Genomic DNA, 25,417 nt, shown 5'->3' with positions numbered 1-25,417 from the left:
ATGCCGAAAATTTACCACCAGATCAGGGGCAGCATAGAGGTTTTCAGGAAAAAATTTCTTGTGAATTTCTCAAGCACAAATCTGTGCAACTTTAAGCGCTGACAGTGAGAAACAAGTGTGTGTGTGAGTCTGAGCAAAACCAAAAGTGAAAACACACACATTGGTGATGCCTGTTTTTCTGCGCTTAAACATGAGCCTTTCAAAAATTGTACGTGCAAACTATTTTTGAAAGGCTCATATTTAAAAGTTCAGAAGAACAGCACCAATGCGTTCTTTCACTTTGTTTTTGTCTGGATAAGCGCACAAGAGCCACGCACATTCTTCCCCTTCCTTTCGGTTTGTTAGCACAAATTAACTGCACATATTTACATATAATTTCCTTTGGTCATCACTTAGCTATTTTTCTGCACTGTTGTTCCATTGTGGGTTTTGTATTGTGCCTTTTAGTGTCCAGCTTTGAGCATTGGCCCCTTAGTACACAGTGTGGCAGAATTTGCAGACATTCTACCACCTGAGTAGGCTGCAGAATTCTGCCAGTTAGTAACCAAGCAGCAGGAGAATCAAAAGCACATGGTTCAGGCAACCTATGATGTCTTCCATGGCCTCCACTATGGGTACTGGGATGAGCAGACTTGTCTGGCTGCATGTCTCGGATCTAGAACTAGTGGATGTCCCATGCCGGGAAGACATTCTTTTTGGTGACAAGGAGGTCACTGACCTCATCAAGAAAGAACTGATACAATCAAGTCACTATCTCAGCCCACTCCTAGATCAACCTCTCTGTGTAGCCTTCTAGGAGGTACTTCGGTGGAGGTCATTGGAGGGCCTACTACTCTCAAAGGTGTAGAGTCCCTCCACTCTCATATCCATCCAAATCAGCCCAGCGTTCTCGCTCCCGCCAGTGGCAGCAGAGACCCAATTCCCAATCAGCTCCCCAATCAAAACAGGGAATGGGCTTTTTTGATTGGCTCCACGGTAGTGTAGCCGCAGTGAAAGTTGCTGTTCCAGACAAACTATCAGTAGGAGAGAGACTGAATTCTTTCCAATAAAGGTGGCCCCTTGTAACCTCAGACCAGTGGGTCCTCAAAATAGTCAGAACAGGCTACACTTTGCAATTCAAAAGCATCCTGATTGCCTACCAAGACCATCAAAGTTAAGCTATCAGCATCAGGAATTACTTACATGGGAGCCCTCTTTCCTTTTACAGACCAATGTGGTCGAGCCCATACTGTCAGGGCAGAAGAGGAGGGGATTTTACTCCAAGTACTTCCTGGTCCCTCCAGAGACGGGGGTTTTGTCCCATCTTTGACCTAAGGGCCCTGAACAAATATCTGACAAAACAAAAGTTCAGGATGGTTTCCCTAAGCACCCTGGTTCCCTTGATTTAGAAATACAGTTGGCTAGGCTCTTGGGATTTAAAGAATGCCTACACCCATTTAGATGCATCCCAGTCACAGGAAGTATCTAAGATTTTGAGAAAGGAAACACCACTACCAGTATCACATTTTGCCCTTGCATGGGCTCCCAGAGTATTCACAACATGTCTTGCTGTAGTTACAGCATCGCTACATAGACTGAGAGTACATATGTTTCCTTACCTAGACAATTGGCTAGTAAAGAGCACATCAAAGGAAGGAACTCAAGAATGAATGCTACAAACTGTTCAGTTGCTAGACCTACTAGGATTAGTTATATACACCCTAAGTCCCATCTCCTTCCTGTACAACAATTAGAATTCATCGGACACCTTCTAGACATGGTTCAGGCCTGAACTTATCTTCCAGAGCAGTGAGCAGAGATTTGGTCTCTATAGCAGTGCAAGTTCTTCAGAGCCAGCAGGTTTCAGCTCGGCAGATGTTGAGATTTTGAGACCGACCCATAGGACTCTAGCGTCTCAGTGGTCCCAAGCCACAGGGAACATAGTGGATGCCATCTCTGTTACTCCATTTCTAGAGAAGTATCTTGGACAATTTGACCATGGAACTACCGTTCCAGATTCCTCTGCCCCACAAGTCTTTGATGACAAATGCATCCATCCTGGGTTGGGGTGCTCATGATAATGGGCTCCACATCCAGAGTCAATGGTCACCCCAGCAGGCTCAACATCATATCAACTTCATGGAACTATGGACCATTTGGAGCACTCAAAAGGCTTGTAGAGATTGGCTAATGTACCAAATTATCCTCATTCAAAGAGACAATCAGGTTGGAATGCATTATGTCAACAAGCAGCGAGGCACGGGGTCATACTTTCTGTTACAGGAAGCAGTCAGAATGTGGCACTGGGCATCCAGCAATGGCATGGTGTTCAAGACCACATATCTGGCAGGGAAGAACAGCTGTCTGGCTGATAGACTGAGTAGGATAATGAAACCATATGAGTGATCTGTCAGCATGGGCGTAGCCTGAAAGATCTTTTGAGAGTGGGACGCCTCCTCAATAGATCTCTTTTGGGCTCATTTTCAAAAGAGAAAAGTCCAAAAAGTGGCATAAATCTGCATTTGGACATTTTTCTCACACAAACGTCCAAATTGGTATTTTCAAAACCAATCTTTAGATGTTTTTCTATGAAGTCCATCAGACGTGCATTCAGATCACAAGGGGGCGTGTCAGGGGCATGTTAAGAGTGGGATTTGGGCGTTCCAAGAACTTAGACGTTTTTCAGCTATAATGAAACAGAACAAAACCGTCCAGTACTAACACTGAGACGTTTTGCGCTAAAGACCTGTTTTTATAACGAATAAGGCACAAAAAGGTGCCCTAAATGACCAGATGACCACTGGAGGGAATCAGGGGTGACTTCCTCTACTCCCCAGTGGTCACTAACTCCCACCCCCCAAAATGGGATTAAAAACATTACTTGCCAGCCTCTATGCCAACATCAGATATTATACTGAGGCCCATTAGAACAGCATGCAGGCCCCTGGAATACTCTAGTGGTGGGTGCAGTGCACTACAGACAGGTGGACCCAGGCCCATTCCTCTCCCTACCTGTTACACTTGTGGAGGAAACTGAACCATCCAAAACTCACCAGAAACCCACTGTACCCTCATATAGGTGCCCCCTTCACCCGTAAGGGCTATAGTAGTGGTGTACAGTTGGGGGTAGTGGGTTTTGGGGAGCTCAGCAGACAAGGGAGCAATGGTGAGATGTGTACCTGGGTGCCCTTTTGCTTTCCTGGGATGTCTGGGGGACCAGTCTAATAATAATGCTGGCTCCTCCTAAATCCCAATGACTTGGTTTTGTACGTTTTGCACTTGGATGTTTTTTTGTTTGAAAATGGACCAAAAAACAAAACTTCCAAATCACAAAACCTTGTTCAAATCAGTATTTTCGAAAATGAAAGATAAACATTTTTCTTTTTTGAAAATGACCTTCTTTCCTATTTAGATTTTGGACGTTTTTTTTTTTTTTGCAAAACGTCCAAAGTCGGACTTAGACGTCATATCGAAAATGCCCCTCTACGTCACTCACCTGAAAAATAAGGTCCCTCAGTACTGCTACAAACTTGGCTCACATGACAAACTAGCTTTGGGTACCTTTCTCCTTGTTTGGAAAGGGACTTCTGTATGCATACCCTCCAGTACCTCTCATTTCTCCTGAAACTCTAACTCAAGCAGGACTAGAGATCCATGATTCTCATTGCCCCTTATTGATTGTGACAGATCCTAGTTCCTTCTACTTCTGGAATTAGCCTTCAGAGACCCATTGAGACTCGAGTGCTTTCTGACTCTCATCACTCAGAATGAGGGGTCTCTTCTATATCTCAACCTTCAGTCCCTAAGCTTTCACAGCTTAGATATTAAGAGGCTAGAAGTTGACTCGCTTCAACTGGATGAGGGTGTCTCTTGTGTTCTGCTTGCCCCCAGAAAAGATTCCATTAAGAGGTCCTATAATTTTAAGTGAAGGTGATTTGCCATCTGGTGTGAGAGCAAGGCCCTAGATCTTTTCTTCTACACAAAAACTGCTTGATTACCCTTAACACCTTTTTGAGTCTTACTCTTTCACTTACGTTCAAAGTGGTCTGACTCTAGGGGGTCACGTCACAGCTCACAATGTCAGAGCAATGACCGTGTCAGCAGCCCATCTGAGTTCAGCCTTCATTGAGGAGATTTGTCATTTGTCCACATATTCATATCTCATTACTGTGTTGAGCAGGATTCTTGACACAACAGCCAGTTTAGTCAGACAGTCTGTCACATTTTAGTTGGGAGTTGTTTTCTATCAGCTATTTCTTTAGACTGCCTTGGTCCCACACAAAAACAGCGGGCAGGAGACACACACACGTGTTGTGGACACTGCCAAAAGCTTCTGGAAATAAAAAAACGCTGGGTAGTCTCTCCATGCCAGCCAGGCTCCTTCATTGATGTCACCCATACGTGAGACTGTGTCCTGCTGTCCTTAGAGAACATCTGCTACAGGTGAGTATCTACAATCCTAGGTGTATTTTTACTTAATATTGCATATACTATTAACACTGCAGTAGTTAAGCATTACAGAATGCATGATATACCACAAACACTTGCTATCACGTTAATAATGCTCCATAATTAAGAGAGAAAATAATCATCAAGGCTGAGCAAAGCCTTCTGTTACAGTAATCAAGACAGCTATTTTTCTTGATAAAATATTGATTTTAATGAATCTGCTAAAATCTCTTCTTTATAAACAGATACATGGAGGAGAAGAGCAAAGGATCTGAACAGGACAAGGAGAATGGAAAAGAAAAGTTAAGCCTAGAAAAAATGAGAGACAGAATTAGTCCCAATGACTTTGCTATGAATGAGCTGGAGAAGGCTTACCGCAGGAGTCAGTCACCCAAAAAGTATAAATTTCGGGAGGACTTTGAGAAGATGAAGATGACAGAATTCCACAAGGAAGGCCGCTATAGTAAAGAAGAGAATGATGAACCAGAAAAGAAAGGCTTAATAAGAAGTCGGAAAGATTCTGATTTTGATAATGAGCCAAAGGGCTTATCTAAAGCCATGGCTTCTTCCAGCAAAAATCAGGATCCCTATGATCCAGCTAAATGGGAGGAGATCTCGTTTATATCTAGCTCCAAGGAGAAGCATAGAAAATCAGATGAGATGGAGGAGGAGGAGGAGGAAATGTACTTGGAGAGGTACAAAAAGGAGGAGAGAATGGTGTCCAAGAGAGCTGAGGGCGGGCACAGAGGGTTCTTTCCTGAAAAGAATTTCAGAGTGACCAGTTTTAAGGCCATCCAAGAAAAGAATTCCTCATCGCCTCAGAGAAAGACCTCTGAAGGCAGGGAGAGGGAAAAAATGGCTGTGCGAGAAGATGCGGCCCTCGGAAAATCAACATTTTGCGTTAACCGAGAGATGGGTGCTAATCTTAGAATAGACTCTTTTGATGAGGATTTAGCACGGTAAGCAGATATGGAGTTCCCGCTCGTTTTCTGAAGAAAGAATGCTTAACATAACTTCAGTATGCATGAATACCCATATAAATATTACCATTGCAATATTGACTGGCGTAGAAGCTTATATTAAAGTTATAAAGACGTGTTGGATCTTTCTGATTGATCTACCGTAACGCCTAAATGAATATTGTGTATTAATGTTATACTACCTCCTTTAAGTTAGATATTGTAATATGATTGTAAAGAGAACTTGCCCATTCCAGTTGTTGCTTAATATTTCTTATTTCTTCTGTCTTGCAGACCCAGTGGGATATTGGCACATGAACGCAAGCTATGTCGTGATCTTGTTCATAGTAACAAAAAGGATCAGGAGTTTCGCTCCATTTTTCAGCATATAAAGTCTGCTCAGCCTCAACGCAGTCCTTCTGAATTGTTTGCCCAGCACATAGTGACAATAGTTCATCATGTGAGAGGTAAATATCTATTCTTTCCAACCACATCTCCCTTTGGGACCCTTTCAAAAGTAGTAACAAAGGTGAATAGGGAAGTAGTTAATATCTTGTTAGTGTATTTTACAAAGAAAACACATCACTGTGCAGGAAAAGCCTAAAACAGAATTCTCACCTTCAAATTTATGTAGAAAAAACTAAAAATGTAGAGGCTTTTCTGAGTGGTTGAGTACAGTTTGATAAAGTAGAATAGATTTGTCCCGTTATTCTAACCAACCTTCTTTAGTTCCTGCTTTACTTGGGATTCTTTAGGGAAAACAATGTATTTCCAAGATTTGCAGATCATTAGTGGACACCCATATCCACAGTAAGGGAGCTTTTATATGCTTAGTCAAAGTATAGAGAAGATTATGTCATTGTTGGGTACAACTGTGTTTTGTTTTTTTTGTTTGTTGGGTGTTTTTTGGCTTGTTTTTTTTAACTTATGCATTTTTGCATAATGAAATAGAAAGTGATCTGCACTCTCTGTTTCTGATTACCATGTGTAAGTGAATACAAATCCTCCTGGTTCATTTACTATGATCATACAGAATTTGACAATCCATCCACAGCAAGGCTGGCCTTTCATTGAGTGACTACAGCAGAAAGTACTCCTGATCTGTACTCCAAAACAATATCAACAGTAATAAAGGCATCGCTTTACAGCTGGTTTTGAGCCAAGTTCAGCCTTTTTTAGTTATTGTATTAAGTGATATTTATAAATGCACCAAAACACCATTTTTTTCTTTTTAATATGTCAATAGTAAATGCTGTCTGCTTTAATCTGTTTGCAGAGCAAGTCTGGTTGTCATGTAACTTCATTGCTGTAATACTGAACCACACAGTGTGTTGTAGACAAACCAGAACAGAGACAAATAAGAGAAAACAGCAAACACAAAGTAAAAAAAAAAATCTTGAAACTTTGATGATGTTTAAAAAGTGGATGGTCATAATAAATAGCTTACCTATAAGGTGCACTGAGATGAGAATTCAGGTATTGGTCACCTTTAAGAGAAGTCTCTGACTTCTGTGGTCTGTATTTAAAACTGTCTATGAAGACTCAGCAAATGTTTTTCTAGAGCATTCAAAGAAAGCATCACAACTGAGGTGCAACACAAAAAATTTTGGAGACCTCCACTGGTTCAGAAGCTGAGGAGCACAAAACTACTGGCACAAATTTCATGTTCATAGCTAAGCAGATGGATACCCACAACTTCACTATTTTAGTATTTTGCTATTTTAGTATTTTTCATTTGAATCGGCATTTTTTTTAAAAATCAGAAGCTGGTCATTCTTTTGGATTTCATAGGAGAAGCAGCAGATGTGGTGTTGCTTATTGTGGAAAGCAGTGATTTTTGGTGGAGGAGTGAAAGGCTTGAATTCTTAGCTCTTTTCATGCTTCTGCTTTCAATTTATTTTGAGAAGAGTGTCTCCTTGTATGGATAATGATTTCAGTGCTGGCTTAGTGTGGGAAGGATTTTTTGAAGTCTCTTGTACAAAGGGTGCCCCCAGAACATCAGTACTTATTACCGGTAATATATCATATGGTGTGATTAGGAGGAAGCAACTGCATATTTTACATATTAAGAACAACATTTGTTCTCCACAATACTTACTGTAAAAGTAACTTCCTAAATTATTTCATCATTATATCATCAAACACACCACTGCTGAGAAATTCATGTAGTTGTAAATAATTAATCTAGATGCATGGCTTGTTGTGCTGTTTTTGGTCGTTGTCCCCACCCCCACCCTGGTGTCTACTCCTGTGAGTCATGGGTAGGGTACAAATACTTCAGCTTTAAAAGTGACAATTCTTGGTTCCTTTTGGCTTAGTAGTGGTGCTGCTCATTACCACATGAAATACCCATATTTAAGGTTCTGTCCAGTAGAGGTGGCACAATCAAGCATATTGTGTAAAAGAGGTGCTGAAGTCCCAGAGTTTGTGAAAAGATGATTACCATTTTAAGGGCAACCACTCTTGGTTTGTGAGAGTTTAAAGGAGGTGCATCTTCATCAAACAAGCAAAAAATCGTGAGTCACCAACAGCAACTTTCCCAGGGATTTGATTGAAAAAAATATATTTAAAACCATCCCCAATTTTGGAACTGTAGTGACATGCTATGTATTTGGAGAATGCTGCATATACAATGGGTGCTTCCTTAGCGTCCGTCCGGACTGGCCCAGAATGTGACTGATGGGGTTGTGCACGCCTTCATACAATGGGTGCTTTTTCTCAAAAGTGAACTTTAACTTTTTGTATGATAAGTTCCCGAGCTTAACTTTTTTGGGTAACTGTCAGAGTCAGTTTTTCAGTGCACTTTATTCAGTTGCCCAGTGTTGTATATAATCAAATGTCTTCACAAGAAACCTTGATGAGAATATTCTTGTGGAAAGCACAGCTACTTAATTTGTCCTGATGGAGTTCCGATCCGTTAAATAGGTATTCATACTTATCCTGACTTCTCTCAGACCAGAAAATTATGAAGTTCTTCTTTGCTTCAAAATTGAAAAATGTTTGTGATTTAAGGCTGTATCCAGTGTAAAAACTGGGTTGAGGTCTAGACATTTCTAAATGTCCTGTCCCCTTTCAAGTTTTGGTGCAGTACTATACAAAAAAAAGAGAAGAAAAATCATTGACTGGAATCATACTGTATTCCTTTTCCTATATGGTAATGTTTTGGCAACTTCAATAAAAAGCAAATTAAATCCACCACAAATATTGATTCTTGCTGTGAAAGGTAATTGTTAACATCTTGCAGCATTTAATGTTTGTGATGCTGACAGTACAGATTTCTCTTCTGTTCTTCTTACGTGGGCTTGTTTGAGTCCATTATAGACCTTGTAATGCCTTTCAGTAAAGGAGTGTATGCTTGTGAAATGTGAGTGATACTAATTGGTTGATGTTTCTCCCTTAAAATTCCAACAGAACATCATTTTGGGTCTTCAGGGATGACGCTGAATGAGCGCTTTACAAAGTACCTGAAGCGAAGTGGAACAGATCAAGAATCTGCTAAAAGTAAAAAGAGCCCTGAAATTCATCGGTAAGTTGTTTTGTTTTAACTCTTATCTTAGTGGACTTTAGAGTTTCTCTGTCTAAACTGAGCTTTGTATTACTTTAAAAAGAAAAGATAGAGGTGCCTCAAGGGTCTCAGAAAGGTCTCATTACAAAACCAGAATTATTTTACATTTTAACTAATGCTTTGAAATCAGAGTCTTAACAAATGCAGATTATTAATAATATAACAATTTAATCAGAATTCTTGTAATTGGTAAAGGGAATAATCCACATGAAACAGCTGCTTTCTACACCATATAGTCTTGATTAATTTCATTTCTTCAGTGCTTGACAACCTGAGTGCTGATAAAAAGCAAGCAAAATAGGCATGTAAGACATTATATTCCTGAAATGAATGAAAGTATGACGACAAGTCATATATAGATAATGAATCTACTTTCACACCAGTAGGCATCTTTTCAGAATTTATAACATAAACCCTGTTCATGTGGATTTCTGGTGGATTTAATTTCCTGTCAATGATGTGGGAGCCAAGGAGACATGCATGTCGTGCCACAGTTATAATTGTCCTGTTTTCTTTTATGTATTTCAGGATCATTGATATTTCTCCAAGTGCTTTTAGAAAACACGGATTTGTCCAGGAGGAAACAAAACCTGCCAAAGAGTCCAGCCACAAGGTGAACTATTGATTTGACTAGCACATGCAGGAGAAATTCGTGCATTGGGTATAAACTTTGAGTGGTGCTTTTGTTACTCTCTACTTAAGTCTGTGTTTTTCTTTCAAGGATGTGCATAATTCTAAAAATGAACTACAAAAGGTTAATTTTTAATAAAATATATCATCAACCTTTGTGAAGTGGTTAGAAATATGGTAAAAATGAGAAACAAAACCAAAGTCAATTGAGGTGAGCTTGAAAAAAAATAAGAGAGGAATTTTCCATGACGAGTGACCCTGATGAGAGAAGAAGCGTGTTGTGATTTATGTTTCTGCTAGTAAGTATGATTACATCACTTGTATCTATGCCATGTTATCACCAAGCTGCATGTCACAGGAAGAAAAATGAAACCATTCAGACTGCTTACCTAAATGAAATAGCCTTCTTATAGATCGTTCTTCCAGTTTTCATTTGTTTATAGCTATTTGACAAAGCAGAATTTCTGGGATGGAATTGTATATTTGTAATTGTTATTAGAAATCTTACATTCATGCACATTTATATACACTTTTGTAATTGCTTTTCTTTAAAAATATACTGTAGAACTGGTTGTATTCACTATAAAATTATCCTTCCTGTAGCTACCAGATCGTATGGGTTTATGGTGATGCTTTGTGCTATAGGCCAGAAGAATGCAATACAGTATGCTTTGGGCCCTGGATTGAGAGGTGTACAGAAGGGTTCAGCTTTGCAAGAAACTTCCCTTACAGCCAGTTGAGGATTTTCCATAACTTGCTGTGCTTGACAGAGATGAAGCAGGGAAAATAAAAATTTATGTATTTATTTGTGATATTTATATCCCACATTATCCCAAACAAGTTTGAGTTCAGTGTGGCTTACAATAAACAGTACAGGATGCATAACAAAGGATAATGCATACAAAAGTAATTTGTTGTAAGAATCCAATATTACAATACAGTATCATCAATGTACTGGGATAGCTATGGATGTTTAACATTTAGAAAATAGGCCCTTAGGGGAGAAAAATAACAATGTTACAAAGCATGTTGACCATAGAACAAATTAACTGTAAAGGTAAAAATAAAACTTTTAGCATGATGATGTTAAAGCATCACAGAATACTCATTGAAACACATTGTTCTTGCGCTCCTTTAATCTATATGCCCAGTCAGATATACAAATAAACCCCAGTGCTCTGCTGCTCAGAAACGTGCAGCTCCGGGGAGAAGTGGGGGAAGGAATATATCAGATATGTGGGGTGCTGAAGAAGTTGGAAATCTCAGACTCAAGGAAAATCCAAGACACTTGATGACTTTTTTTTTTTTTTTAAGGCTGCTCTATGTTCTTCCATTCCTTAGCATCCAGGCTTCATCATCCTGACTTTTGGGTTGTATTCTCCACCTACCAGCAGATGGAGATAGACAAACTGACTTTCCCCAGTGGCATCACCGGTATAATAGCAGGAATATTTGGGGAAACTACAATTTTCTCTACCTTCAGCAGATGGTAGGTTGTTGAGACTGGTTCTTCTGATCTCTGGACCAGCTCCCAGCTGTGCAGGCTAAGGTTGCAACGCTTGGTCGAGCCCAGCGGCCGAGAGTATCCTCTGCAGCCCAGCCCTATTTGGCCCTCCTTGTGGGTGCCCCCCCCCAGGCTTCCTGCAGCTCCAGGCAGCCTTTAAAAAAAATTGTCTGGGCTGCCTGGTTTATCCTTATTGTCCTTGTACAAAGGAATAAAGCTAAGTAAAAAATATAGATATATATCAAACCCTCACACCCGAGAGAACTGGGGAGGAAGGGTTTGCATTTCTGGAGTCCTGGACTATGGTTGGCCCTAGGCAGGTCAGCAGATTCTGCTGGCATTGCACGACTTTTGGAACTCGGCAGTTGAACATAGCTGCCAGCTCTCTGCCCTTCTTATCGGACCATTTCCGATTTTGCAAACGCTTCTGGGGGGCAATGAGGTGGGAGTGGGGTAGCAGTCTCAATGCCTTTGGTGAGAACATCTGCTATTTTAGAGCCTGATGCAGTTTTTATACAGCAGGATCGCCTCAGTCTATCTGGCAAGCTCCTGACCTCCCTGGATATTTCAGAGCCCCTTTTTCCTTATGCCAAACAAGGCAGACAACAAGCACTACTTGAATTTTTGTGTCTTGGGATGACATTTTCAGTTTTGGGTTCATCCGTTTGTCCTGGCACCTTCTCCAAGGTGATGGTGGTGGTTGCGGCTCACTTGCACTGCCAGGCATTCATTTCCATCTCTATCTGGAAGATTGGCTAGTCTGGGCTGACTCTGCAAAACTCCATAGCAGTTTCCTCTCAGGTCATCCTGCTCCTAGAGGACTGGGTGGTAAGTCACCCATCTACCTGCTCAGACCTTGGAGTACCTAGGGGTCCACTTCCTTATAACTCTGGGAGAAGTCTTTCTAGCAGAAGAGTGCACAGGCAAGTTGCAGGTCCAGAAGTTGCAGCTTGTACAGTTTGCATGCCTCTCAGGTTTGGGACTCTCGCTAGCTTTGGCCTCTATGGCAGCAGTCCTAGAAGTGGCCCATATGCGTCTTCTCCGTGTGGCCTTCTTGTCTCGGGGGACACCAGTCTCACTGGACTTAACTGCTCTCTACCTCTCAAGGCTTGACAGCCCGGACTGGTGGGACTGTCCCACCACCCTTTCCGTGAAAGAGTATTTCTTGAGATTCGTCCTTAGTCTGTTTCCTCTTAACTTCATCTTATGCCTTCTCATTCCAGAGGTTTCCTTCATTTGAAAAAGGCTCACCTCCTGTACATTAACACCACTGAGATATTTAAACGTCTCTCTCATTTCCCCTCTCTCCTGCCTCTCTTCTAGTGTTGAGGTTCATGAGCCTGTCCCTATATGTTTTATGACCGAGACTGCTGACCAATTTTGTAGCCGCCCTCTGGACCAGCTCCATCATGTTTATATCTTTCCATCAGTGTGGTCTTCAGAATTGCACACAGTATTCTAAATTGGGCATCACCAGAGAGTTGTGCAAGGGCACTATCACCTCTTTTTTCCTGCTGGTCATCCCTCTCCTTATACACTCGAGCATCCTTCTGGCTTTGACCATCACCTTTTCTTCCTATTTGGCCACCTTAAGGTCATCAGACACAATCTCCCCCAAGTCCCTCTCTTCATTCCTACACGGAAGCTCTTCACTCCCTGTACTGTACCTTTCCCTCGGGTGTTTGTGACCTAAGTGCATGACCCTGCGTTTCTTAGCATTAAATCTTAGTTACCAGTTTTCAGACCATTCTTCAAACTTCACCAGATTTTTCCTCATGCTATCCACTGTCTGTGTGGTGTCCACCCTATTACAGAGTTTGGTATCATCCACAAAGAGACAAACCTTACCAGACAGCTCTTCCGTAATATCACTCACAAAGATGTTAAAAAGAGCCGCCTCAAGGACCGACTCCTGCGGTACACCACTTGTAACATCCTTTTCCTCAGAGCAAACTCCCCTCTGTTTCCTTCCGTTTAACCAGTTTTTAACCCAGTCGGTCACTTTAGGTCCTTTACTGAGTGTACTCAATTTTCTTATGTGCAGAACCATGTCAAAGGCTTTGCTAAAAATTTAAGTAAACCGCATCTAGCTCCCCTCCCACATCCAACTGTTTGGTCACCCACTCAAAGAAGTCAATCAGATTTGTGTGACAAGATCTGCCTCTAGTGAAACCATGCTGCCTCGGGTCCTGTAGTCCATTCAGTTCGAGAAACCTCACAATCCTGTTCTTTAGAAGTGTTTCCATTAGTTTACTCACCATTGAGGTCAGACTGGTCTGTAATTCGCAACCTCCTCCTTGCTTCCGTTCTTGTGCAGAGGGATCACATCTGCCTTTCTCCATTTCTCTGGGACCACTCCAGATTCTAGGGAAGCATTGAACAGGTCAGACAGTGGAGCCACCAGAACTTCTCCAAGTGTCTTGAGTACCCTCAGATGTACCTTCAGGCCCCATCATTTTGTCTACTTTTAGTTTAGCCAGCTTCTCATGAGCACAGTCTTCTGAGAATCGGTCCAGGTCTACCATACATCCATCCTCATTAGCATTTGTCTTCTGTGGTCCCACCCCCAGCCTTTCATCTGTGAACACTGAATATAAATTTTTGTTTAGCAGTTCAGTGTTACCCTTATCAGCTTCTACATATTCCTCTACCTCAGCCTTGAGCCTCACAATGCTATTATGGCACTTCCTCCTGTCGTTTACATATCTAAAAATGTCTTCTTCCCCCAGCTAGAAAAAAAAATAAAAAAATACTATAAATCAGAACCAATATAATATAAAAACAGAGTATCGCATACAAGTTAGAGAGAATCCAAAGCACAGTTGGCCTTCAGAATTGAGTTGGCATCAAAATATGTTTTATTGACAGACCTGACATGGTCTATGTTTCGGCGAAATTCCTGCGTCAGGGGTCTTAATAATTGTATGCTTTTTTGTGTTCCAGTGAGAGCTGTGTATGAGCATAAAAATCTCTTGATATACTGCCTTTCTGTGATACAACAAAGTGGTTTTACATATTGTATACAGGTATCCGCATAGTCCCTTCCTTTCTCCTTAATGTGATCTCTCTGTTCCGTGTAAATCAGGTTCTCTGCTTGCTTTCCTTGGTGGACCAGGATTCAGATTCAAGAGCCAGGAAGTTCCACAGACTGGGCATCCGCAGAACCCTGCTTTGGTACTTGAAGGAGACAAAAGCTTTTTGGCTCTCTGGCCGTTTTGTTTCTTCCATTGCCGCTATAAGGACCAGGCATCATCCAAGACCTCAACTGCTTGTTGGATTGAGGCTGCCTACATTTATAGGAACAACAAGTACTTCACTGACTGTGAGCACACTCAACAGGTGTAGATGATTTCTTGGGTGGAGGCCTGAGCAGTTTCCCCAGAGGATATCATTCAGGTGGTGACTCAGTCATTGCTCCATTCCTTGTGAAGCATTACAGTTTTGGAATTCTTATTGATTCACATCTTGAATTTGAACAACAGGTGAATCAGTTGGTAAGGTAGTTTCTGTAAATTATGGTTATAGTTTATTAACTTATATACCACATATATCTAAGCGGAGCACAAATCAACATATATACAATTATAAATAAAATTACAGAATAAAACTATCTAGTCATAGCATAAAGTAGCATACAATTTCTAATAAAATTTTGCAAAACATCAAACTATAATAACAGAAATGGTTAATAGACTTACTGAACAGTTTCCTCTTATTTTAAATACATACATTAGAATGTCTTTGACAGATTAGTGAGTATTTCTCTTTAGGGAATAAGGGGATGAGACTTGATATACTTTCTGTGGTTACAAGCGTAGTGGTTTACATATTATATACAGGCACTTATTTTTTAGATAATCTACAGTTGGTAATGGAAGTTTTAATATCTGCTCTTTTGGATTATTGTAGTAATCTTTATCTGGATCTTCCAGAGAAAGAGCTGGATATGCTTCAATTGCTCCAAAATAGAGCAGTGAAACATTATATAAGGGAAAATATGATACAGCCACTCTTACTTATGTGTTTACACTGGCTGCCAGTCAGCTTGTGTATTGAGTTTAAATTTATTTGTCTTTCATTTGAGTTTCTGTGGTTTTCTCCTTCAAATTTGTCAATTTATTTAACATTACAAAGCAGACAGCATTCTCATTCTATTTATGAGACATTTTGGGAAGAAAACTTTGCAGAAATTGTTTTTGGAAAAGGCACTGAGATTTTGGAACTTTCAATATGTTTGGAAAATGATTTCTACAGATTTGAAAATTATCAATAGGTTGGTGGCTATCGAATAAGTTTTTGATTTGTTGATTAGTGTTTTTCTATTTTGTATTCATGTTATATTCTGTGAGACAGCTTAGTAAAGTTATTAAGACCCCTGATGCAGGTATTTCACCAAAACACGGACTGTGTCAGGCCTGTCAATAAAACATATTTTGATGCCAACTCAATTCTGAAGGCCAGTTGTGCTTTGGATTCCCTCTAACTTGTTTTTGATACTCTGTTTTTATATTATATTGGTTCTATTTTATAGTGTTGTTTGATTTTTTTATTCTAGCTATATTTGCTGATTTCTTACTGTAATCCACTCAGAGCTTATGGCTGGCATAGGGGCTCATTTTCAAAGCACTTAGCCTTCCAAAGTTCCATAGGTTTCTATGGAACTTTGGAAGGCTAAGTGTTTTGAAAATATGCCTCACAGTATATAAAAATAAAGTATTAACCGTATTTGAACTTTGGCAGAGCTGTTGTTCAGGGGGCCTTTTCTTCTCCTGCCCAGTGAGTTCCGCTAGGGTAAATCCCAGTAGTCAGGATGGTGCAGTCTGAACTCTAAGGAAGGTGAAATTTAGTCATACCTGTTAATTTCATTTCCTTTCGCCTGGCTACACCATCCTGAGACCCCACTTCAGTTGACGGGACTCACACGGATCTGTGTCTTTCTCTGTAATGGTGTTTTAACCACGATCCCAGCTGAAGAGCGAGCCTGCCTAAGTTAAGTAAAAAAAAAGTTTTCAATGTAGAAGGCAGTGCTTTGTTTTGTATTTTGCTAAACAGTTGAGAATATTGAAAAAGGAGGTTTTTTAGCCTATGATGAAGTCCTAGCCCTCGGCTAATTTATTTTAATGCAGAGGTGCTTCTTGAGGCGCTTTTCCTCCTTATAAATGAATATTTAATGCCTACTTACTGTTAAACTAGGTTTCTGTATTTATATGGATTGATTGGTAGAAACCAGTTCCCCAGTATACTTATAGTTAATTCCTAATGGTGTTTTAAAATACATTTCCAGAAGTTTCTAGTTATATTGTTAATTATAGCTGCAGTAGTTGATGGGGCATGGGTGTGGTTTAAGGAACCTTGTGCAGCTTTGGCAGAGGCATACTGGAGTTTTCCACAGAGCACTAGCTATTATACCAGTGAGGTCACTGTCTGCTAGTAGGCAGTGTCAAATCCAGGGAATACAACCCAATAGTCTGGATATGGCAGCCAGACTAAAGGAAAGAAAATTAACAGGTGTGACTAAATTTCTCCTTTGGCAACTACCCTAGGACAAAGTATATCACAAATCAATACTTTAGCACAGTAGAAAATAAATTGCATTGATTAAATATAACAAAATACAACCAAAGATGTAGTAGAGAAAAGAAAAAGCATTAAAATGTCAACATGACAAAAGAAATCCATGCAACAAAAATAGGAAAATGCTGAAAAATTTGTTGATGCCAAGATATTTAATCTTTTGCTCTTTGATGAACAGTTAAAATGCACAAGTACTTATCTGCACTGCTGTGGTAGAAAACAATGTGCCCCCTGTGAGACAGGGAATGCTCCTTTATGCCAGCAGGAAAGTTAAGCTTTAAATGTTGTAAAAATGAAAACGTTTGAGTCAAATGTGTGTTGTTGTTTTTTTTTTACATATATACCAAGTACTCTGCAAGCTTAAAGATTTCATATTGTACCAGTCTCAACTTTATTTTACTTTATAAATATTAAGTGGAACTCGTATAATCCATAGAGAATTCTTCCCCCCCCCCCCCCCCCCCACCCCAAAGCTTCTAAAACCCTATAGGAGAGGCATATGCCTTCTGAAATGGTGCCCATATCTTCTTAAATCTAACTAGTTGCTTCCTACACACTGCTATTCAGGGCTGAACTAACACTGTATTGGGCCCTAGGGAAACATACATTTGTCCCTCCCCCACCATGAAGCCCTATTTCTTCTTTCCTCACCCCCTCACAGTTCTTCATTCATGTCCTCCCCCCATACACACATTCCACCTCTCCAAATGTAGCATCAAGAAGTGCAGAGCCTATCTGTTGGTGTGACACCAGTAATTATGAGTGAACATGGAGACTTAGTAAGCACACACTTCTAATGGCGAGGCTTAGTTGTTAGAGCTGGAGAGCTTCTAAGTTACCTAATGACAGGAGAGAGATATTAAGCCATTTTTGGATTTCTGACCACCATATCCTGGAGCATTATGGGATTTATAGTTCTAATTTCAGTGGGTAGAATAAGGGCCTACAAATAGCACACAGTTGGGATGTTAGCTCAAAAACAGGACTGGTTGAGAAGTCTCCCTCCTGGGTAACTTGGCAGCTTTGGAGCAGTGGGCTGAGAATCAGGGAAATTGAACAAGTCTTTTTCACCCTCCATGGCCTCTAGTAGAAACCACAGATGCCAAGGGTGGAAGTTTTACATTTGAAAAATCTTCATTAATGGAAGAAGCAAAAGAAAATATTTAACTTTTTTGTGTGTGTGTCTGTGCGCTTATAAAAGGATATAGACAGTATGAAGGCAGTATAGGGTAGGTGTTTTGAAAGGATTTTGCCCAGGTAACTTAATAGTTTGATGGTAAATTCTCCAGGCTGAAAATCTCCCTTCACCTGATAGGTACACAGGGACATTTGTACCAGTAGACATCTCCACCCCAACCCAGCTTTTATGAGACTGTTCCCACCAGAGTCACACAAACATACATACGCACATGTTCTTGCTCTTCAGAAACCTGTGTGCATTCCTTCATGCACACATTCTCTGTCTTGCTGTTCAGTAACACATGCATTTTCTCTCTCTCTCTCTCTGCTATGCTCATATGCTCAACCAGTTGTGCCCACCATTGTATAAAGGTCTTGCATTTTCTACCTATTTTTCTCATCACACAGCAAACCCATTACGCTATCCCCATGCATCTTAGATTCCTTCCCCTTTCAACACCCCACCTCACTTGCTGGCTCCAAGATTCCATGCAGAGCTCAGTCACCCTTCCCTTCACGCCCTTCCCCACCACCACTTGTAGCTTTGTCTCTCTTTCCTGTGACTAGAAGCCTTCCAATTAGCTAGATCCTACTATAATAAGAATGAGGAAGGATTGGAGAGCTATAGAGGGCTAACTTGAAAAATATCCAGACACTTAGTTATCCTTCTGGCTTCAAGACAGTTAATATGTAAATCTGTAGTATCCTGAAAAAAATCCAGATAGTTGACAGTCTTCCTGAGTCCTAAGCATATTTGAGAGGGTCCCTTTAAACATTTGGTTCCTAGGCATGTGCCTAGTTTGCTTATGCTTTAATTCGGCCCTGGTGCTGTTAACTTTTCCATGTTGTAGCCTTTTCCCTTTGGGTGACCTTTCTATGCATAATTGTAGATTAATATGCCCTTGAAATCACCGACTTCACCTTAATGAACACTAGAGAACTAACAAGGGGCTATGGTCTTATCAGTTGTATTACTTTTTTGTGTGGGCATATTTTCAGAATCACCAATTTTTTTAAACATTATATGATTCTGCTCTTATTTCAAACCATCTGTCAGCTTGCAAAAGTTGCAGGTTTACAAAGAAAACTGCATTGCTTGAGGGTAGGAGTATGGATAGTCCTAGGAGAGAGTACAAAACAGTAGTTAGTGGCACAAGAGAAAAGGGGGATGGACCTCAAGTGGTCACATATGTTATATTTATCTCCATTTAAAATAACATGTTTGAGAATAATTTTATACCTTGGGCCTTTATAATCTGTTGTTATGTTCCACCTTACATCTACTGTATTAGTTGAGTGACAGTATGTATTAATATTGTTGCATGCTGATTTATATGCATATTTCATTTTTATACATAAAAACATACTGTATGTTGGTGGTATCAGACTGCATTTTATTTAGGGTTATAAATATGCATTTTTAAATACAAAGTAAGAGGCAAAACTACATTTACCCAAACTTATCAAATTCTAGATAAGTTAAATCTACATATATAAAAATATCTTGTATATGTCCCTGCCCTTTCTAGGCTGAAGGGAAATTTAAGGATGACCCAGTTGATCTGCGCCTTGATAATGAACGCCGTAAAAAACATAAGGACCGCGATTCCAAGCGAGATCGGTCCCGAGACTCTCTGGATTCCAGAGATTCGAGTCATTCACGGGAGAGATCAACTGAGAAACCAGAGAAGTCCCGAAAAGGGTCTAAAAAACACAAGTAAGACACACAAGAATAATTTTTTGTTTTTAATTTTGTGGAGTAACGCTCCTTATTCTAGAATGTTGCATGCCCAAATTTACGTATGCAGGTTATAGAATAAGGGCAGTTATGTACAAAGTTTAATAATGAGCTGATAGTTGGTGTTAATGAGCAATAATAGACTCTAATTGGCACCAGTTAGCAGTTACATGCCTAACTGCCTTTAGTAGGTATTCTACAAGTTGGATGCTCAAATTCCAGAGCATGCAACTTCAAGTGGGGGTGTGGATCTGAGAGGGGCATGAGTGGGTCAGAGGACCAGTTAGGCACAAGTACACCAGCCATTGAGCTAGCCTAAGTGCTTGTGCTGAATGTTGTGCTAGTATTTTCTATAACAGTTGCACTGACAGCTGCTGTTACAGATTTCGTGTTTAACATGCATCATCCTGTTACCCAACTTTAGGCTATAGGGAATTGCCCCATGTATTAAAAATTGAATATCGCCTTAAACAATTACTTTGTAAGTTAATACATGCATGTTAACAATTAACATCTGCACATGCGCACAACCAAGAGCACTATTCTTTACAAGAGGTATTAACTAGTCCACTGCTGGGATAAACAGCACTTGCTAATGAAGATGATATGGTTTATTGTGATTTAATATACCGTGATTAATGTAGTTCACATCAAAGCAGTTTACAAATATATAAAATCATAGGCAGAAAGAAACACCAATAAAATTAGTAGAACAGGAGAAATAAGTAAAGATGTTCTGCATGGGGCAATATAAACATGTCACTCCAAGGTCAAGCAGGCCATCTGTATTCTCACATCTGAGTGATGTCATCCGATTTAGCCCGGTACGGAAGCTGACTAGCGAGATGATTGTGGAAATTTCTAGCAGCGTCTCACCATGCATGTGCCGGTACCTTCCCGCCCAGTGCGCGAGCACAGGCTCCTCAGTCTTCGTTTTTCCGTGGAGCAGGGAGGACACATCTTCGTATTCTGCACACTGCATTTTTTTTCCTCTGCTATTGCAGTGCCTTCCCATGTGGGTATTTTTTGTCCTGTTGCAGTTTTTATCCTTAATGTTTATTTTGTTTCCTTTTAGTTTTTTTAATATGTTCAGCTCTTCAAGTTTCCTTTCTTTTTCACAAGTTGCTAGGCCCGCTTAGGCCAGAGCACCATCCTCAATTTGAACGTTTTTGCAGTTTATTTTTCCCCTTTTTACAGTTCACAACTGAGAAGTTTAATTTGGCCATGATTCTTTTTTCGATGTCTAAGAAGACACCCAGTGGCTTCAAAGGGTGCACCAAATATAATCTGGTGATTTCTGTGTCGGACCTGCACTCTTGATGCATCAGGTGCCTTGGGCCTGACACGGGCTTAGCTCTTGTTCTCTTTTTTTGGAAATGCAGTTGAGGACACAGAGAGACTTTTTGACTCCTCGAAGGCTGATCCATCAACATTGGCACCGGAAGCATCAACCTGATGGCTGCTCAGACTTCGACTACCATTGGAAGTGCACTGGAATCGATGATGTCTCCACCTCTCTCGACGCTGGTTGCTGAAAGTATGCCCCAGGAGTAGTCAGCATCAGACCACACACCGAGGACCTGTACGGATTCAACATCGTCCTCGGCACCGAAGGACTGCAATTCTGAGTGTTGGGGAAAGCCCGAGAAGCACAAGCATCAGTGTTCTTAGATGCACGATGCCAGGAGCACTAGGGCATCGGCTTTGCTGGTACCCGAGAAGTGCCGGCACTGGGAGGAGTTCTCCCCCTGTTTGGTAGAGGTGCCGGTGCGCAAGTCTCAGAGCAGCCAGGTTCCTGAACCCTCTTCAGGCTGCCTCTGTCCCGGCTCCTCCTCCTTTGCCAATGTCTCCCTTCGATGAGCGGTACCTAGCCACGCTCAGGGAGGCGCTGGCGCAGGTACTGCAGTTGCACTCTGCTCAGGCATCAAAGGCGCTTGTGCCAACTGCAGATCAGCCCCAGATTCTTCCTGAGGCTCACATTATGCCTTTGGAGAGATCCTCGGTGCCAGCATTTCGAAGGGTCTCACATCGACCCATGCAGTACTGCTCTCAACATCAGAGAGGAAGGTTCCCCAGAGTCTTGAAAGTAGGACTGTACCTCTGCACCCTTCAGGGTGTGGATGTGGTTCCACTGAGCCAAGGCAGGCACAGACTCACTCAGTCTAGCCTGAGTACGGTGAGGAGTCTGACTGGAACCGCCCATAGGACTCGGAAGAAGAACCTCATTACTTCTCAGAGGACGAGCCTTATTGGGGGGGGGGGGGGGAGTCCCTTCTAATCCTTCCCCATCTCAAGAGAGACGTAAATCTTCTCCTGAGGGTTTCTCGCTGTTTTTTTCAAGGAGTTGGCTTCGGCTATTCCCAATTAAGCTGGAGATGGAAGAGGAGCCCAGGGCAGAGATGTTACCTGTTCTGGACTGAGTCGTCTCTTAAGGAAAAGGTCATAGTACCATTGCACCCTATCCTTAAAGATGCACTGACGAAGAACTGGGAATCCCCCCTCTCAGTGCATACCTGCAGTGTGTCATACCTAAGAAGATGGATACGCAGTACTGGAAGGCTCCTGGATTCAAGAGGGCACAACCTCCTCACCAATCTCTTGTTGTTGAATCCACCCTCAAACAAGCTAGGAGCTCCAGATTCATTCCTCGGCTTCCTCAGAGAGGCTGCTCGCATCCAGCCCTACTAGCTCTACACGAGTATTTACTTGAAATCTTTGCTACACAGTAATACCTAGTCTTGTGGATTCTCTTCTGCAAGAGCAGGCCGCAGAGCTTTGCTAGTTGGCTAGTAAGCAGCTGGAGTGCAGGAAGTATCTTACTAAGGCCACGTACGATTCATTTGATATTGCGCCCAGACTCTCCACCATGGGTGTGGGGATGCGCAGACTCTCATGACTGCATGTCTGACCTGGAACCAGTGGTTCAGGAGAGGTTTGTCAGATGTACCTTTGCCGAGGAGACTATCTTTTTGGGGACAAAGTGGAGGAGGTCGCTGACCTTTTAAAAAAGTATGAATACCATCCCAGTCTCTGCAACCTCCAGATGCAACCTACTCATAAGTATTGCCATACTGGGACAGACTGAAGGTTCATCAAGCCCAGATCCTGTTTCCAACAGTGGCCAATCCAGGTCACAAATACCTGGCAAGATCCCAAAACAGTACAATACATTTTACACAGCTTATTCTAGAAATAAGCAGTGGATTTTCTCTAAGTCTATTTTAATAACGATCTATGGACTTTTCCTTTAGGAAGCCAGCTAAACCCTTTTTAAACCCCACTAAGCTAACTGCTTTTACTACATTATCTGGCAATGAATTTCAGAGTTTAATTACACGTTGAGTGAAGAAATATTTTCTTCAATTTATTTTAAATGTACTACTTTGTAGCTTCATTGCATTCCCCCTTGTCCTAGTATTTTTGGAAAGAGTAAGCAAGCAATTCATGTCTGCTCATTCCACTCCACCTCTATCATATCTCCCCTCGAGCGTCTTTTCTCCAAGCTGAAGAGCCCTAGCCACTTTAGCCTTTCCTCATAGGGAAGTTGTCTCATCCCCTTTATCATTTTTGTTGCCCTTCTCTGTACCTTTTCTTATTCCATTATGTCTTTTATGAGATGCAGTGACCAGAATTGAACACAGTATTCCATATCATCATGCTGATCAATCCATAGACTGGTGGGTTGTGTCCATCTACCAGCAGGTGGAGATAGAGAGCAATCCTTTTGCCTCCCTATATGTGGTCATGTGCTGCCGGAAACTCGTCAGTATGTTCTCTATCTCAGCAGGTGGTGGTCACACACAACAGCAGCTCTGGCTAGGTCTCCAAGCCTAATTCTTAGGTTTTGTTGAGTACCTGGGGTTGAGGGCTCTTCTTGAGCAAGTGCAAACCTGGTGGTGCCAGGTCCCTCCTTTTCTCCCCCCTCCCGCTGGCTCCGTTAAAAAAAAAAAAAAATGTGAACGTCCTTTAAGGGCGTTTATTTCAATGTTTATTTCAACGTTTATATCAGCGTTTATTGCAGCTGCTCACTGGGACACCAGTTCGTTACAGCTCGGAGCGAGAAGCAGGTAATTTTACCTTTTTATAGCAGGCAAGGGGTTCCCCGTTCGGTCTCCACGTGGCTTATGGCGCCGGAGGGCGAGGGTGCGAAGATTCGCTCCCCGGACCGCGTGTGTGCGTCTAGCGGGGATGCGGGGGTTTTCAAAGCCTGAATCGTCTTTGTTGGGCATCAGTTTGGAGTCCGGTCGGTGTCCCGGTTCTTCCTCCAGTGTGGCGGTTTTTCCCGCCATAAGCGCCCATCCCCCGCTGCTCGCCCACTCCATGTTGGCCGGCCACTCTGCTCGGACGGCTTCTTCTTGGGCCGCCCTCGAACTGGGAGACGTTAATGCTATGGTCGCCCTTGATTCGGGCAACGGCAAGAAAGCGACCAAAGTTAAGCGCCGTTCTTCTCGCGCGGCTCCTTCTCGTAGTTTCGCGCCGGACGCTATTTTGGATGTGCAGCATGTTTCTCCCCCGCTCTTGCAAGCGCCGGTTGAGGGTGCGTCTAGGGCCGTGGCCCAGGCGGCAGAAGTGCACAGTCTAGAGGGTTTCTCACCTGAGTTCATTTTGCTGCTGCATCAGGCTTTTCTTATGATAAACGCTGCCCCGGCTCCCCCCTCTGATCAAGGGGCTGAGGCCTCCGGAAGCAATCGCCCTCGGGTGGACTTCCAGGCCCTAGAGGACTCGGTCTCCTCTGATGTAGATGAGGGCAGCGTATCTGAGTTCTCCCAACGGTCCTTTGGGGCTTCCTTGGAAGAGACGGATTCCCGCTCGGATGGAGCGGATGACCCCTCTGCAGCACGGATCTTTCGCTCAGAGGATTTGCCCAACCTGTTAGTGCAGGCCATGAGCACTTTGAAGAGTTCCTCTCCGGAGGACGTCTCTCCCTCAGCCTCTGTTGGCTCTGCCATTATGCGGGGGACTAAGCGCCCGCCTAGTACCTTCCACGTGCATGAATGCACACCTTGATTTCGGTTCAAGGGGATTTCCCAGAAGCGAGCCTTAAAGTGGCTAGGGCTATGTCCCGCCTCTATCCTCTGCCTGAAGGTGAACGGGAGGCCTTTCTTGGGCCTACCGTGGATTCTTTAATCACTGCGGTGACTAAGAAAACGGCGTTGCCGGTGGAAGGTGGCACGGCCCTAAAGGACGCCCAAGACAGGAGTTTGGAGGCGGCTTTAAAGTCGTCCTTCGAGGCGGCTGCTTTAAGTTTACAGGCCTCAATTTGTGGCTCCTATGTGGCCAGGGCGTGCCTGACGCGCAGCGGGCTTCCCCCTCGGATCCTTCCTTGAGGGCTGATTGGCCAGCCCTGGAATCGGGCTTGGCCTACTTGGCAGGCTGGCTGTATGATGTCTTGAGAGCCTCGGCTAAAGGTATGGCTCAGACAGTCTCTGCACGGCGGTGGCTTTGGCTGAAGCATTGGTCTGCTGACCACGCCTCTAAGTCTCGCCTGGCTAAGTTGCCTTTTAAAGGCAAGCTGCTCTTTGGGGTCGAGCTGGACAAGATTGTGACCGATCTCGGCACGTCTAAGGGCAAGAGGTTACCGGAGGTCAGGGCTCGGGCCATTGGTGCCCGCCCCGGTTCCTCCAAAGGACGGTTTCAGGAAGCCCGTCGGTATTGCCCGGGCAAGTCGAGCTCCTCTGCTCCCTCTTCCATCAAAAGGAATTTCTCCCCCAAGCAGCATTCCTTTCGCAGAGCCCGCCGTCCCTGAGGTGCCTCCTCCGGTCCTCCCCCAGGGTCTCGTACCCAATGACGGGTCGCTGGTCCATGGCCCAGAGCAGATTGGAGGACGCCTATCCTCGTTA

The 25,417-nt window shown here is 42.5% G+C and overlaps 1 protein-coding gene across 5 annotated transcripts in view; it reads left to right on the top strand.

Moving 5' to 3' along the window:
• Window positions 1–25,417, top strand: part of THRAP3 (thyroid hormone receptor associated protein 3) — a 97,693-nt gene that overhangs the window by 49,678 nt on the left and 22,598 nt on the right. For all 5 annotated transcript variants that reach the window (XM_030218092.1, XM_030218094.1, XM_030218090.1 and 2 more), the window contains exons 6-10: window positions 4,674–5,387; window positions 5,682–5,854; window positions 8,799–8,913; window positions 9,481–9,565; window positions 19,369–19,556. In XM_030218092.1, the coding sequence (XP_030073952.1) occupies window positions 4,674–5,387; window positions 5,682–5,854; window positions 8,799–8,913; window positions 9,481–9,565; window positions 19,369–19,556 (1,275 nt within the window). The remainder of the gene's footprint in view (window positions 1–4,673; window positions 5,388–5,681; window positions 5,855–8,798; window positions 8,914–9,480; window positions 9,566–19,368; window positions 19,557–25,417) is intronic.

The sequence above is a fragment of the Microcaecilia unicolor genome, chromosome 11 (assembly GCF_901765095.1).
Source record: "Microcaecilia unicolor chromosome 11, aMicUni1.1, whole genome shotgun sequence".
NCBI lineage: Eukaryota > Metazoa > Chordata > Amphibia > Gymnophiona > Siphonopidae > Microcaecilia > Microcaecilia unicolor.
The sequence above is the reverse complement of the archived record's forward strand: the minus strand, read 5'-3'. Positions and strand labels throughout refer to the sequence as shown.